General features: G+C 46.9%; 1 protein-coding gene across 6 annotated transcripts in view; it reads right to left on the minus strand.

Moving 5' to 3' along the window:
* Positions 1-12,800, minus strand: part of STAM (signal transducing adaptor molecule) — an 876,495-nt gene that overhangs the window by 173,726 nt on the left and 689,969 nt on the right. For all 6 annotated transcript variants that reach the window (XM_069648340.1, XM_069648344.1, XM_069648342.1 and 3 more), the window contains one exon: positions 10,007-10,061. In XM_069648340.1, coding sequence (XP_069504441.1) covers positions 10,007-10,061 — 55 coding nt within the window. The remainder of the gene's footprint in view (positions 1-10,006; positions 10,062-12,800) is intronic.

Raw genomic sequence — 12,800 nt, forward strand, 5'->3', positions numbered from 1 at the left:
GCTTTTCGCCGTGATCTGAGGGGAGACAGGCGTTGCACGTCCTGTGTTCGTCCTTCCAAAGATATCTGACTCTACACTTAGGACAGAACCTAAAAGGAGTCCTTTCCATAGCCAAAGGGGAAGATGAAAGACGTACCGAAAATATGGCCACCCCGACCCCACTCTCCCTACTGTAAAGGTCGGCCAGAGGGCCCGAACACGTGGAAAGTCCGGCCACCGGATCTTAGGCACTGAAATCCACCGCCGTAGACGAATCCCCTGCAGTCTTCATCGAAAACGTTCTTGTGAACGAAGTGACTTAACGGGGAATAACCAACAAGTCGGTATAAGATAATGGGCCTCATTACGAGTCAGCCGGTCTGGAAAATAACGGTGGCGGTAAACCCGCCGCCACCGTTGTTTACGGGCCGGCTGATCTCGAGTTCTGCAGGCGGGAGTAACGGCACCCGCCTGCAGACGGACGTGGAAACACCGGCACCATTACAGCATGGTGCCAGTGTTTCCACTTCCCCATTCCCATGGAGTCCTATGGGACTCCATGGGAATGGGGACTTGCACAATTCCGCCACCGGAATTCCCGGGTCACCAGGGTCACCAGGGTCGTAATGCCCCGGTAATCCTGGGAATCACAGAGGCGGAATGGTAATACGAGTCTGGCGGTAATCTGCCGGTTTTTCCGGCTCGGTTACCGCCGCACTCGTAATGAGGCCCAATGTCTCTTTCTGTAAGAGCTCCGCTATAGGGCGACCAGTCATCTGGGCGGAAAGAAATAATCTGAGGGACCTCGGTGCGTGAGGGATTTTGGGTACACTACATGTCACGATAGGGATAGTGTTACAGACATGCCTATGTCGACGTCCCCTTTCGGTCCCCGAAAGACAAGATTCAATACTCCGCGGTTATCACTGGATGTCGGACTATATGCACAGCATGTGATTATAAGCAGACTAACAAGCATCAGAAATGTATTTATATATAAACAAGGCAAATCAATCAAACTAAAAAGGCAGCAACTAACAACATTCAGTGGAAGATGGATTTAAAATATAAGAATCAATAATGCAGGTGAGTAATTTTTTTCTATGCTACACAATTTCAGCACACAGTGTGACATCAATAAAGGTTAGTAATAGAACTTCTATTTGCATCACCTTTACACATTGAGTTTGGGAGCGAAAGTTAGATATAACACACGTTAGCAACTGTTACAATAGTTTTTTTCTCCCAGAGGAATGTAGGTAGTCTGTTTCCTAGCAATACAACAGTTTAAAACATACAGAGGAACCAGCACTGCCAAAGCCAATAGGGTTGAGAAGAGGACCCTTTAGGGAACCAGGATTACCAAAGTCAAGTGCATAGTTCTAGTTCTCATGCAGTTCTTCAGAGAAAAAGTTAATCACACAGTCAGTAGTTCTTGAAGAATTCCAGGAGCTGAAGAGGAGCCTACTGATGGTGCACAGGCTGCAAGGCCTGTACAAGTGAGCGGAGGTCAACTCTAGATGGGAGAAAACAGCACGTCCCAAGCCAGGAAGCACAGAAAATGGCACAAGGTAGCTTTAAAGATGAAGATTTTCCTGCTGGATTCCTTCCTGATGCAGTGATGCAGACCCCGATTCCGGCTCCTTGGTCGTGATGACGAAAGCGGGGAACCTTTGGCGGGCTTCTGCGGCAGCACTCTGTAGAAGGACTCGGCAGCAATGGATTACACTCACTTCAGGGTCTCTCTGTGGTTTTGGCGCCTTTTTCTCGGCGCAAAGGAGGAGCTAATATCCCTGGTTGAATTTTCCTCAGTCACCCGGTCCTGAACTCTGGTGAGGGGACTTTTGATGAAAATGTCCTGCTTCTGAAAGACCCCCATGGATGCCTGCAAAGTTTCAGCCAGATTTGTTCTACAGAAGACTATGCACTCTATGATGGTCCAGGTACACCGGGTATTGGGATATTAAAGCCCAGGAAGGTCGCAGCAAGTCGGGGGTTGAGCCAAAACGAAGCAGGTCTCGAGGCTAGTTGATCCCACCAGCCTAAGGGAGGAAGTCCTCCAAGGCAGATCTTCCCCGACAATGTGAAAAAGGGGTCAGCACAGCTGTAGCTTTCGCGGTCCAGGAAGGTGCTGCTGGGGTCTCTGCCCGTCCCCTTTATTTGATGTCTTGTTCCAGTGGTCGACTGTAGTGCCAAAATGCTCGCCTTTTATGCAGGACAGCCAGCTGCCCAGTTAGACCTGGTTTCAGCCAGGCATTCCTACAGACAAAGGACAGTGAAGTTTCAGGTTCCTCCCTCGCTTCCTGCCTTCCCAGACACACTGGAGCCTCGGCAGGCTTCTGGGTTGAAGCCCGCCAAAGGCAAAACACACAAAGGACTCAAGCCTAGTCTAAACGATAAAGTAAAAGCCCAGAAGGAACTGACAAAAGAAAAATGGCGAAAAAAGAAGACCGGGCCATTTTGGAAAACATTATCACTCATGGGTGCTGTATTGCAGCTGAGAAATCAGCCTGCGAGTACCCTGCACATAAGGTAGTTAAAAGTTACCACTGCCACCAGCCATTTAAGTCAGTCAGTGTAACAAAATGTTACATGAGAAGTGGGATAAGGCATTACTTGGTTTCCCTCCGCACTCCACATAGGGTGGTGTGTACTGGACCCAAAAAAGAAAAAGTAAGTAAGATAAAAAGCCATTCTACTATTCTTGTGAACTGTAGTTCTCACAAGAAAAGGTATTTAAACCTTAAGAGAAGTCCAAAGGACTTCCCAATGGCACTGCACAGAGGGTGCTGTGCGTCACTAAGCAAAACGCACATGCCTATGGAGTTCACCAGACTCCATTAAAACCATAGAATCAGACAAATCCAAGCGAGTGAAAATACACGAGTGAGTGGTAAAATCAGGAGTTGAAAAATTCAAAAGTCCAGAGTTCAGCAAAAGAGCTGGGAGTCTCTAAAGTTAAAGAGAATAAGCACAGAGCTGAAAGGTTCTCTCTAACAGATGCCCAAGGATTCCCCTAGAGTGGGGGGTTTGGGAGAGTAACCCTAAACTACTTAACCCCTACAGTGCCAAGGACGAGATATCTCGTCCTTGGAATTGCATGTGCAGTGCCAAGGACGAGATAACTGTCCTTTTTGGCACCTTGTTTTGAGCGATCCCTGCAAAGCAGGGATCGCTCAAAACTGTAATCCAACCGCTGGGCTATGTGAGGGGGAGGTCCCCCTCACTGCCAGGGGGCTGGGTTACCTTCAGTTCCATGTCGGCGTGTGTAAAGAACGTCAGTGTGAAACAAAGTAAAATCACTGCAGCAGCCATTTTCGGCTGCTGCGATGAAGAGAGAAGGTCAGAGCCCTTCTTTCTCCGTGTCGATCTCCGGCTGTATTTAAAGCCGGAGATCGAGGCGGGTATCCTTGGGCAACGATACCCATTGTGTGGCATTGCTGCCCGCGGATTGGGTGCAGGGCGCGCAATCCGTTTGCAGCAATGTCACCGGATCAATAGAGATCCGTTTGTGACGCGGGGGAGAGAGGGGGCTGCTTACTAGGTAAGCGGCCACCTTCCCTCTGTGGCTCCAAAGCATGGGGCCACAGAGCTGGAGACCCCCTGGGGGCAGATGATAACTGCCTTCAGGGGTGAAAACAAAAATGTAAAAAATTCGAGGGAAGGGGGGAGGTGTGAGGGGGTTTGGGGCCCTGGGGCCCATTAGGCCACCAGGGATATAGGAAAAACTGGTGTCCTTGGAAAGGGGAGGTTTCTCCCCTTTCCAAGGACACCACGTATATGATGCATTGCTGGTCACGGATTAGCGCAGAGCTCTCGATCTGTGACCAGCAACCCACTGGACCATAATGGATTCGTTTGTGACGTGGGGGGAGGGGGGCTTCGTCAAGTAAACAGCCCTCTTCCCCCCTGTCCTCCAAAGCATGGGGGGCACATATGTGCCCAACCCTGGGGGAAGATAGCTGATCATCTGCCCCCAGGGAAGGGGATAAAAATAAATAAAACGGGGATGGGGGTGGGGGGCCTGGGATTCTTTTTGCCCCCATGAAATGGTGGTGGCCCTCCCCCTCCCACACCAAGTGGAAAGGGGGGCCACCCCTTGTAGCCCTCCCTGGGTCAGATTTATGCCCCCAGGCAGGAGTACATGAGGTGGCCCCCCCATCCAATTGAGGTGTGGGGGACCACCAGGAATTAGTGTGCAGGCCCCCCAAAGGATGGGGGCTGCAGGTTAGGCCCCCCGTGGGGGCAGATGGCTGATCATCTGCCCCCAGGGAAGGGGGCAAAACAAAAACAAAAAAACAAAGAAATGAAAATAACTAAAGGGAATGTTGGGTGGGATTGGGGGGTCCACGAGGGATATATTGTACAGAATAGGGAGGGTGGCCCTCTCCCCCTGCCCCCAAGGGCAAATGGGGGCACCCCTTGTAGCCCTCCCTGGGGGCAGATATCTGCTCCTAGGAAGGGGCATCTGCTCCCAGGGAGGGATGAATGAGATGCCCCCTGCATTTGGTGTGGGGGGTAGATGGTCACCCCCCATTTCATTAGAAAATGACCTGGCGGGTTAGGGTGCCCCTCAGCCCGCCCTAAAGTGTAGTGTACCTTTTCCATTTTTTTCTTTGTTTAAAAAACTTGCCTTGATACAGAGGGGCACATTGGTGTACCAATCTGGTGCCAGGGTGCCCAAACCTTACTGCCCCACCCACTGGGGGGCCTGTCCCACCATTTTTGGGGGCCCTCTCCCCCCCACCCCAAATGGAGGGGGGTGTACCTCAAGCAGCTGGTTATAGGAGGCCCATGGAGGCCTGCATGAGGTTCCCCCGCCACCCATTTGGGGTGAGGGGGGAGAGGGCCCCCAAAAATGGTGGGACAGGCCCCCCAGTAGGTGGGGCAGTAAGGTTTGGCCAACCCGGGGCCAGATTGGCACATCAATGTGCCTCTCTGCACCAAGTGGAGTTGGGTTACCAAAGGAAATGGTGGAACGCTTTTTAGAGGGGGCTGTGGGGCACCCCAAAGGGTCTGGGAATTTTCTAATGGGATGGGGCGTTGACCCCCCCCCCCAGCCGCAATGGAGATATCTGCTCCTAGGAACGGACGCCTGAGCCCAGGGAGGAGTGCAGGACAGCCCCCCCCTTATTTGCCCCTGGGGAGGGCTACATGAGATAGGCAGCCCCTCCAATTTGGCCATGTGTGGATTCCCACAGGTGGCCTCTTTTGGGAAATGCATGGGGTTCCCCGTTTTCCTTGCTGGCTTCGACACCTGGGGCTTGGGAACATGAACAAAATGGTCAGTAGCGAAAGGCTTGGGGTTACCAGTGGATTACCCTTTTCCTTTTCCTTTTGCGCCCCCCGGTAGGTGCACCCACACATGTGAGATACCGTTTTCATCGGGACACCTGTGGGAACGCGGGACGGTAGGCCATGTGTTGTTGGTGGCGTGTTTCGATGGGTGCGCCGAGTGACATGTGCGGAAAATGCGGTTTTGTTCCCGCATTTCAGACTTTGCGGGGGTGTCTGGGTAATAAAGTCTGGGCCGATTTGCGCAAATCATACCTCTGCGGATTTCCATGGGTGTCCTCTTTTCAGAAATGCATGGGGTTCCCTGTTTTCCTTGGTGGCTTGGACAACTGAGGCCCATATCTGTATGTTGTGCTTGTCTGGAGAAAGTGTCAAATTCAGGTGTCGAAACAGACTTGGGGTTACCTGTGTTTTAGGCTTTCCCCTTGGCGCCCAGGTAGGTTCACCCACACATGTGAGGTACCGTTTTCATGGGGGAACCTGTGGGAACGCAGGAAGGTATAACACTTGTTTTGTTTGTGTGGTTTTCATAACCTTTTGACCGATTTGCTTGTGCCCTTTGTCACACAACCCTTTCATTTCCCAAATGTTACCTACATTTAGTCGCTGCTTTAGGCACCATACACTTTTGTAACCTGCACAAGTCACCTACCCTTGAAAAGGTCTGCCTGTGCTCCTTCAAAAAATGGATGCTTGCCCTTCCTCACCACATTGGGTTTCCCGATTTACACATGGTAAGTGCGTCTGTTCAGACCGTGAGCATAAAACTCCTGTGTACTATGGCTCAGTGTTTGGCTTGTGGTATTACTTGTTTTGTAAAACACTACAAAAAATGGGTGCTTTCCTAACTGCAAGAGTCGGGGGAATGTAGCGGAGCATTGCTTTCTTACAATTCATAGAAGCCATTGCCGTACCAAGCCAACCATGTCCAACACATACCTTTTTTTCGGTCATTTTCCCGCTTTTCCCCCAATCTATGGCATTTTCCCCTACTAGTTGCCTGACCTACGCAAATCACCCCTTCCTAAACTTGGAATTTTGTCTACTTTTCAGAAATATATCCCTTTCTGTCCTCCAATTCGGCTTTCCTACGCTTACCTTCCATTCCGTCCATGCATGTCCAATTTGCAAAAATGGCCAAAATCGCCTACCTCTCACAACAGTTGATAACCACATCAAAATATTTTTTTTCCGTTTCCACTCAACCTGTTCTTGAAAGCCAGGTAATTGGGGAATCCAGCACAGCAAACCACTTGTTCCTAGCTCTTACATGGAAAAAAACACAGGCTTCTTTGTACATCATTTTATTGGCATTTTTTGAAAAAACCCAAAATGTGTCGCCCTTTTTGCTTAGCAAACTAGGATTCCTGGGTGGTGTTACGACCGCCTACATGTGGGAAAAAAAGGAGCCAAATTTGGCCGAGATATCTCATGTAACAAAAAAGTTACAAGCCATTCAATGGCCACATACCGAAATCACCAAAAAAGGCCCTGGCACTGGGGGGAAATACCCAGGGCACTTAAAGGGTTAATGTACTTTTGTTTTCCTCTTCGCTGGAACATTTACCAACCTGTTGGCTTTGCAAATACTTGTTCTTCACTTTAAAAAGACTTCTAGCTTCCTGCAAAAAGTACTTACCAGGGACTTTTGGCAGAGTACTTACATTTCTTTCTACTGTGGTATATCCACTGTACATTGAACACAGTTCAAATAGTTTAGAAATAAAACAATAGACGGCAAGCAGTATAGTATAGGTGTGCTCTAGCAAGATCACTGTTGGGTAAGAATTGATGTAGTAACACTGAGATTACACAACACTTATCTGCTTGGTATTCGGTAACCCACCTTTTGGTATAGGTCTGTACTACACAAGTTGGTAGTGTGACTGAGCAGCCAGGCCTATCGCGAGAGGCATAAATGTGAGCTGTAGGGTTGTAGCAATGAAATTCGCTGCAAGTATCCAAGTAACACACTCAAGGTTTCAGTTATAGATATTTATTTAGCATCAATTTTTAAATAAGCGTTCTTTAAAAAGAGCAAGATATGTAACAATCAAATATACATTAAAAATACTTTTCCAGAATCAGCACAAGTTAGTGGATACTCTTTGGATATGCTTTTTACACACCGCTTACACTCAGAGGGGACTTTATTCACAAGGAGAGTACTTTGCACATTCGGAGGTTTCAGAAAGGAAAGGTTAAAGGAAGGAAAAAGGTTAAACAGGTTGTCAGCATAGGTATGGACAATTAAATCTTCCAATGAGATCTAGACGAGCCTTTCCCAGCAATAACAGTCTAAAACCAGTTACCACTTATGAGTGACAGAAATATCAAAGTCAATGGGCTAGAAGAGGCTGAAGGGAGCCAGGACAGCCAAAGTGAACTTGAACACAGTCTATGGAGCTGAAGCACTTCTTAGATCATAAAAGTCTTGCACAAAGTTAGAGCGTTTTGTAGAAATCACTTGTAGGGTCACAAGCTGTTGAGCATGTGAAAAGCAGAGTTGGGATCAACTCTAAAAGTAAGCCACTGCAAGTCTCAACTTAGAAAAGCACAGCTTAAAAAGACACTGAGTCAAGTCCCCCAAGTCTGAACAGTACCTCTGGTTTGAAGAAAAGTGGTCCAGCTAGATTCTGTCCTGTTGCAGCGTTGCAGAACCTGGGCTCCTGAGCTTCAGACATGAGGACAAGAGGGAGGACGTCTGGAGGGCTCCTGTGGCAGAAATTTGGAGGTCGTCAGCAGCTACAGGATTTTTCCGGATCAGCAGCACTTAGTGGCTTCAGAGCTCGGTACACAGGATCAGCACGGATCTCGGTCAAGCTTCCTTCACTCCTTGGGTCCTGCACTCTGGACAGGGGACTCGAGCTCTGGTCGTCCTGCTTCGGGAGGGTCCTTAGAAGACTCATGGAGCTTCTGGCCGGATTTCAGACGTTGCACTAGAGTACAGATTTCTCGATCCCTGGCACTCTGTTCTTGCAGCAGCGAAGTAGTACAGCCAATTAGGGAAGACGGTCCAGTGGAGTTCGTCTCAGCATTAGTTGGTCCCACTAACCCAAGGGAAGAAGTGGTCCCTTCCTGAGCTTCTCTTGTCGATCAGAAAAAGGAGTTTGAGCACAGCAGCAGGGCTTCACCGGGCAATTCAAAGTTCCAGGAGGATGCAGCAAGCTGCGTTCACGGTTTCTTCGTCGGATGTTTCTCCCAACCCTCCGTTTAGCATCCTTAAACACCCACCCCAAACATCTTGCAAACAAAATTAACCCTTTACCCCACCCAAAAATATATTCGGTGAACATTTTTTCGTTAGAAAATATTCCATGAAAAAATTTTAGGTGAAAACATTTTCGGTGAAAAGACTGGATACCGCTGTACTGCAGCTTAGGATTCAGCCTGCGGTAGAAAAGCACTATGGTAGGAAAATTAAACCACTGCCACCAGCCATTTAAAGTAGTGAGCATAACATACAAAATGTTACACGCGAATGTAGGATAAGGGGCTACTAGGTAACCCCCCAGCACTCCACATAAAATGGTGTGTGCTGCTCCTACAAAGGGAAAATGTGAGTAAAGGTAAGATCACTTTACTTTTCTTGGGAACAGTAGTTCACACAAGAAAAGTTATTTAACCGTGTGAGAAATCCAAAGAATATCTCTTTAACACTGCACTGAGGATGCTGTGTGTCACCATACAACAAGTAGATGCCTATAGAGTTTTCCAGACTCCTTAACACAGAGGAAACATATGATCCAAATCAGGTCAAAACACGAGAGAGTGAGAAAAAAGTCTCGCTCACTCCAGGGTTAAATCAGAGTCCTAAAGCTAAGCAAAAGAGCTGGGGGTCTCTAAGGTTGCAGGGAATTAGCACAGAAATAAGAATTCTTCCTAACAATCACCAACTGTGTAAATATATGTATATGGTTTTGCGTTAGTGAGAATTATTTTCCGGTGCTTTCACATGTCTAGAGTGGGTTGAGGCCTAAACAATAGAGTATTTTTGTACTTCTTTCTTATTTGATTTATTTCAGTGTATGCGTGTCACTGTACCATTAAACCAGCCCCATATCCATCTTGCTTGGGTATGGCTAGACCCAAGTGTCAATAACCCTGTTCACCAACTAAGGTGGTTTCTAAGAACTCGCACACAGGGCTGGTTATGAGAATCCCTCCTAACACTACACAGAGATAGTTTGGTCTATCTTTTGGTTGGGACCTCTCTTACCCATAGGCTAGATGGTTTTAGATCCTTCACCAGAGCGTAGTGGAGAGATTCCCCTAAAACATACCCACAGAGAGCCAGCACAAGAAATGTAGAAAATAACGCATCTGCTTTCTTTAGCCATCTAGGAAGCCAGTCTGATCCACTGAAAACCTTGCAACAGTTTTAAGAGAAACCTGGCATAGCCAAAGCCTGGGATTCGAGACTTTTGCAGAATGACCATTTCGCAGATTTACATTTTTCTGCATTGCTTAACACTTTGCTGCCGCAGCAAGATAGATGTCGAGTGTGTGTTAGGTAGATAGAACAGGGAGTTGAGGGAGTGTGCTGAGGGAGTTTTTCCGCTGCTTTTTGCAACAAATAAAGTGCTAAAAATGACGCACAAAAAACAAATAACGTACAAACCTCAAAGATCCGCCAGATAAGACATGTTACTAAATGAAACAAATACTCTATCTCTATCCTAGATACATAGATTATTCCACCAGGAACAGATACAACTAGAAATGTTCATACCTGTCAATGTCTTCTAACTTCTCATCGATGAGCGGTCCCATGTGATTGCAGGCGGCTGAGTAGGTAGATAAAATAATTGTTTTTAAAAACAGCAATTTAAAAAGGACAAACACCTATGAAAATTAAGTAATGCAAACACTCAGAAACTGAGCACTGTCTGTGCAAATGTCATTCAATATAAGCCTCCCTGCTCTATTAGCATCTTCAACATGTTACCATTAACCATCTGTACTTGTATTTTCTTCTGTATACTAGTATAGAAAGAACAAGTAACCCTTTGTAATCCTTCAGCCTGTCCCCTTAATAAAAGCGCGGTTTTTGTTCAGTGCAATGTGGGATTGCAGTGCTCTGCCAACGTATCTGGGAAGCCCGAGTGTGCATGCAGTCCCACCCAGCATCCAGGCAGCATGACCCTTACAAACTTGCATACCTACCAGTTTACAATCTAGAATTCTAAAAGGTGGTGGGGAGGAATAACTGAAGCACTAGGAATACACAAGTAATGTAGCAACACACACTTCCATCACACACCATTTGCTCACTTTCCATTCCACACACAGGCTTCCCAAGAATGAGCAAAAAAGAATTGGGGGAGGGGTTGGCAATGTACTATTAAGAAGCAACCAAGCACAGCAAACTATTTTCTTGAGCATCACTGAGCAGTCATGCTTTCGAAGATATCCTCTTTTTCTGTTTTTACCTCACTTCGGGAGGCCTCTAGTATTTTTGGTGACTACCATAATGGTTGGATTTAATTTGTGCGAGTTCATTTTTTTGTTTAATCACGTCACTATGTGCCTACCTTGTAGCCTTTCATGCTATTAGGACAGATGTCCCTTTCTTATCCCCCAGTGAATCGCCTCAACCAGACAGCGAATTATGTACAGGGTTGCGTTACTTTTTACATGGTAACTGTGCCACAATTAAGCCATTTATCTTTTTACAGCAGCCTGAATGGAAACTTGATTACTTCAAGCCATGCACAATGAACCAACCATTGGCTTTGTTGGTTGTTTGCAACGTTTTTCAGAACCAACCAGTGAACCTCGAGAGGTATTGCACCAAGTTAGCTAGGTCTTACAGGCAAACTTACAGAGCACGAAAGCTTAGAGTAAGGAGTGCTAGAAACTGGTACAAAGGGTTCCATGTCTTTATTGTATTCCATTTTCCACAGCGCTTTTACAGCATGGGCATTTAGCGCTCTGCTGCTTTCCACAATGTGCCTTTGTTCTTATGGGGCACCTTGCTTGCACCGTTGCTCATTGTCGCACAGTGCCAGAAGTAGGAGACGGGCTCAGGAGGTGGCATTTTAACAATGATCTTTATTTAAAATAAAAGAAACCGCCTATCCTTCTGTAACTCTTACCCTGGCCCTAGCACAACAATAAGAAAATAAACTAAAAAGGGGTATCTAGGAGGATGACTCCCCCCTCCTCCTAGTTTGGGGATTTGCTTCCCACCCGTACATTTCTACTGCGACGATAGACTGGCTTGAAGCAAATGATGTAATTAATTGTGAATTTTCTATAAAAGTATTGTATATATTCTGTCATCTGTCAATAAACAGTTGCTTGCTTGTGCACAGTTCTGTGGACCTATGTCTGCCATGGGTGGGAGGGGTGAGGCCTCTCACTCCCGATTCCACTTCCTTATCACATTGTCCTCTGGCTACCACCCGAGGTCTTATACCTTCCTCTCACCCTTCCGCCCTGGATGCAGTACCCGTACTCCCAGTTACCTCAGGGGACCGCCATGTACGGTCCCTCTCGGTCCCCCTCTCCCCCGCCCTCAGCCCCCCACTGGGCGAAGCACAGGGATCATAGAGGACATCACACTATACTTGCTTAGGTATGAACAGTAAAGAGCAATGTGTAAATTCAGTTCCATGCTAGGAATATGCAGCTCAAACACCTCATTACACTAACCAAACCATATTCTCTCCTCTTTTTCTCTCCCCCATGACCACCTCCGAAAATGCATTTATTTGAACTGTAAACATGGATGATTATACTATAGGATGGCTGTGTTTTTGCAATATGTGTTGAATCACTGTATAAATGACATACTTTATCTGTTATGGAAAATCAGGCCGCCCCCCCTTCTGCTCTTGAATATAAACGTATGATCTTAGTCCACATATGTCACAATTACTCACTTGTCATAAACATCACTATCCTACATGTATGTACAATGACAGCCTTGAAAAGGACTCTAGAGGTTGAAACACGTGTCGGCTGACCCATGAAGACTACATGTCTTCACTACATAAATAAAACCACACTGGGTTTAGAATCAAACTACTGTGTGGATGTCATCTTTTACAATCAAAAAGTGCAAGGTATCCGGGACTGTATCAAATTCAGATATAAGTCATTTAAAACGTGCCTGTCCATGACCATTATACCCCAGAGTGGGAGGGGGATGTGGAGCAGATAAGGGCGTTCCTTAATGGGTTGGAGATACCAACAAAACCCCACCCCCCCCATCCCTGAGGATGCTGCCATATTAGAGTCTCCCACCACGGTGGAGGAGGTTACAGTGAATATAAAGGGAATTAAAAGTGGAAAATACCGCTAGAGGATGGGTAAACTGTTTGATTTTATGACATGCTTTGGTCACTCATGGAACCTACACTGGCAAAGCTTTTTAACAAGGTTCTGCTGGGCAAACCACTTCCCCAGTTGATGCTCCAGCCAGTATTACAGTTCTAAAGGAGGGGAAAGATCCGACAGTATCCCATCATATAGACCCATTTCCTCCTTAATACAAATGTAAAGGTCCTGGCCAAGATCAT

This window comes from Ambystoma mexicanum, chromosome 2q, assembly GCF_040938575.1.
Source record: "Ambystoma mexicanum isolate Mex_15411 chromosome 2q, UKY_AmexF1_1, whole genome shotgun sequence".
Taxonomy (NCBI): domain Eukaryota; kingdom Metazoa; phylum Chordata; class Amphibia; order Caudata; family Ambystomatidae; genus Ambystoma; species Ambystoma mexicanum.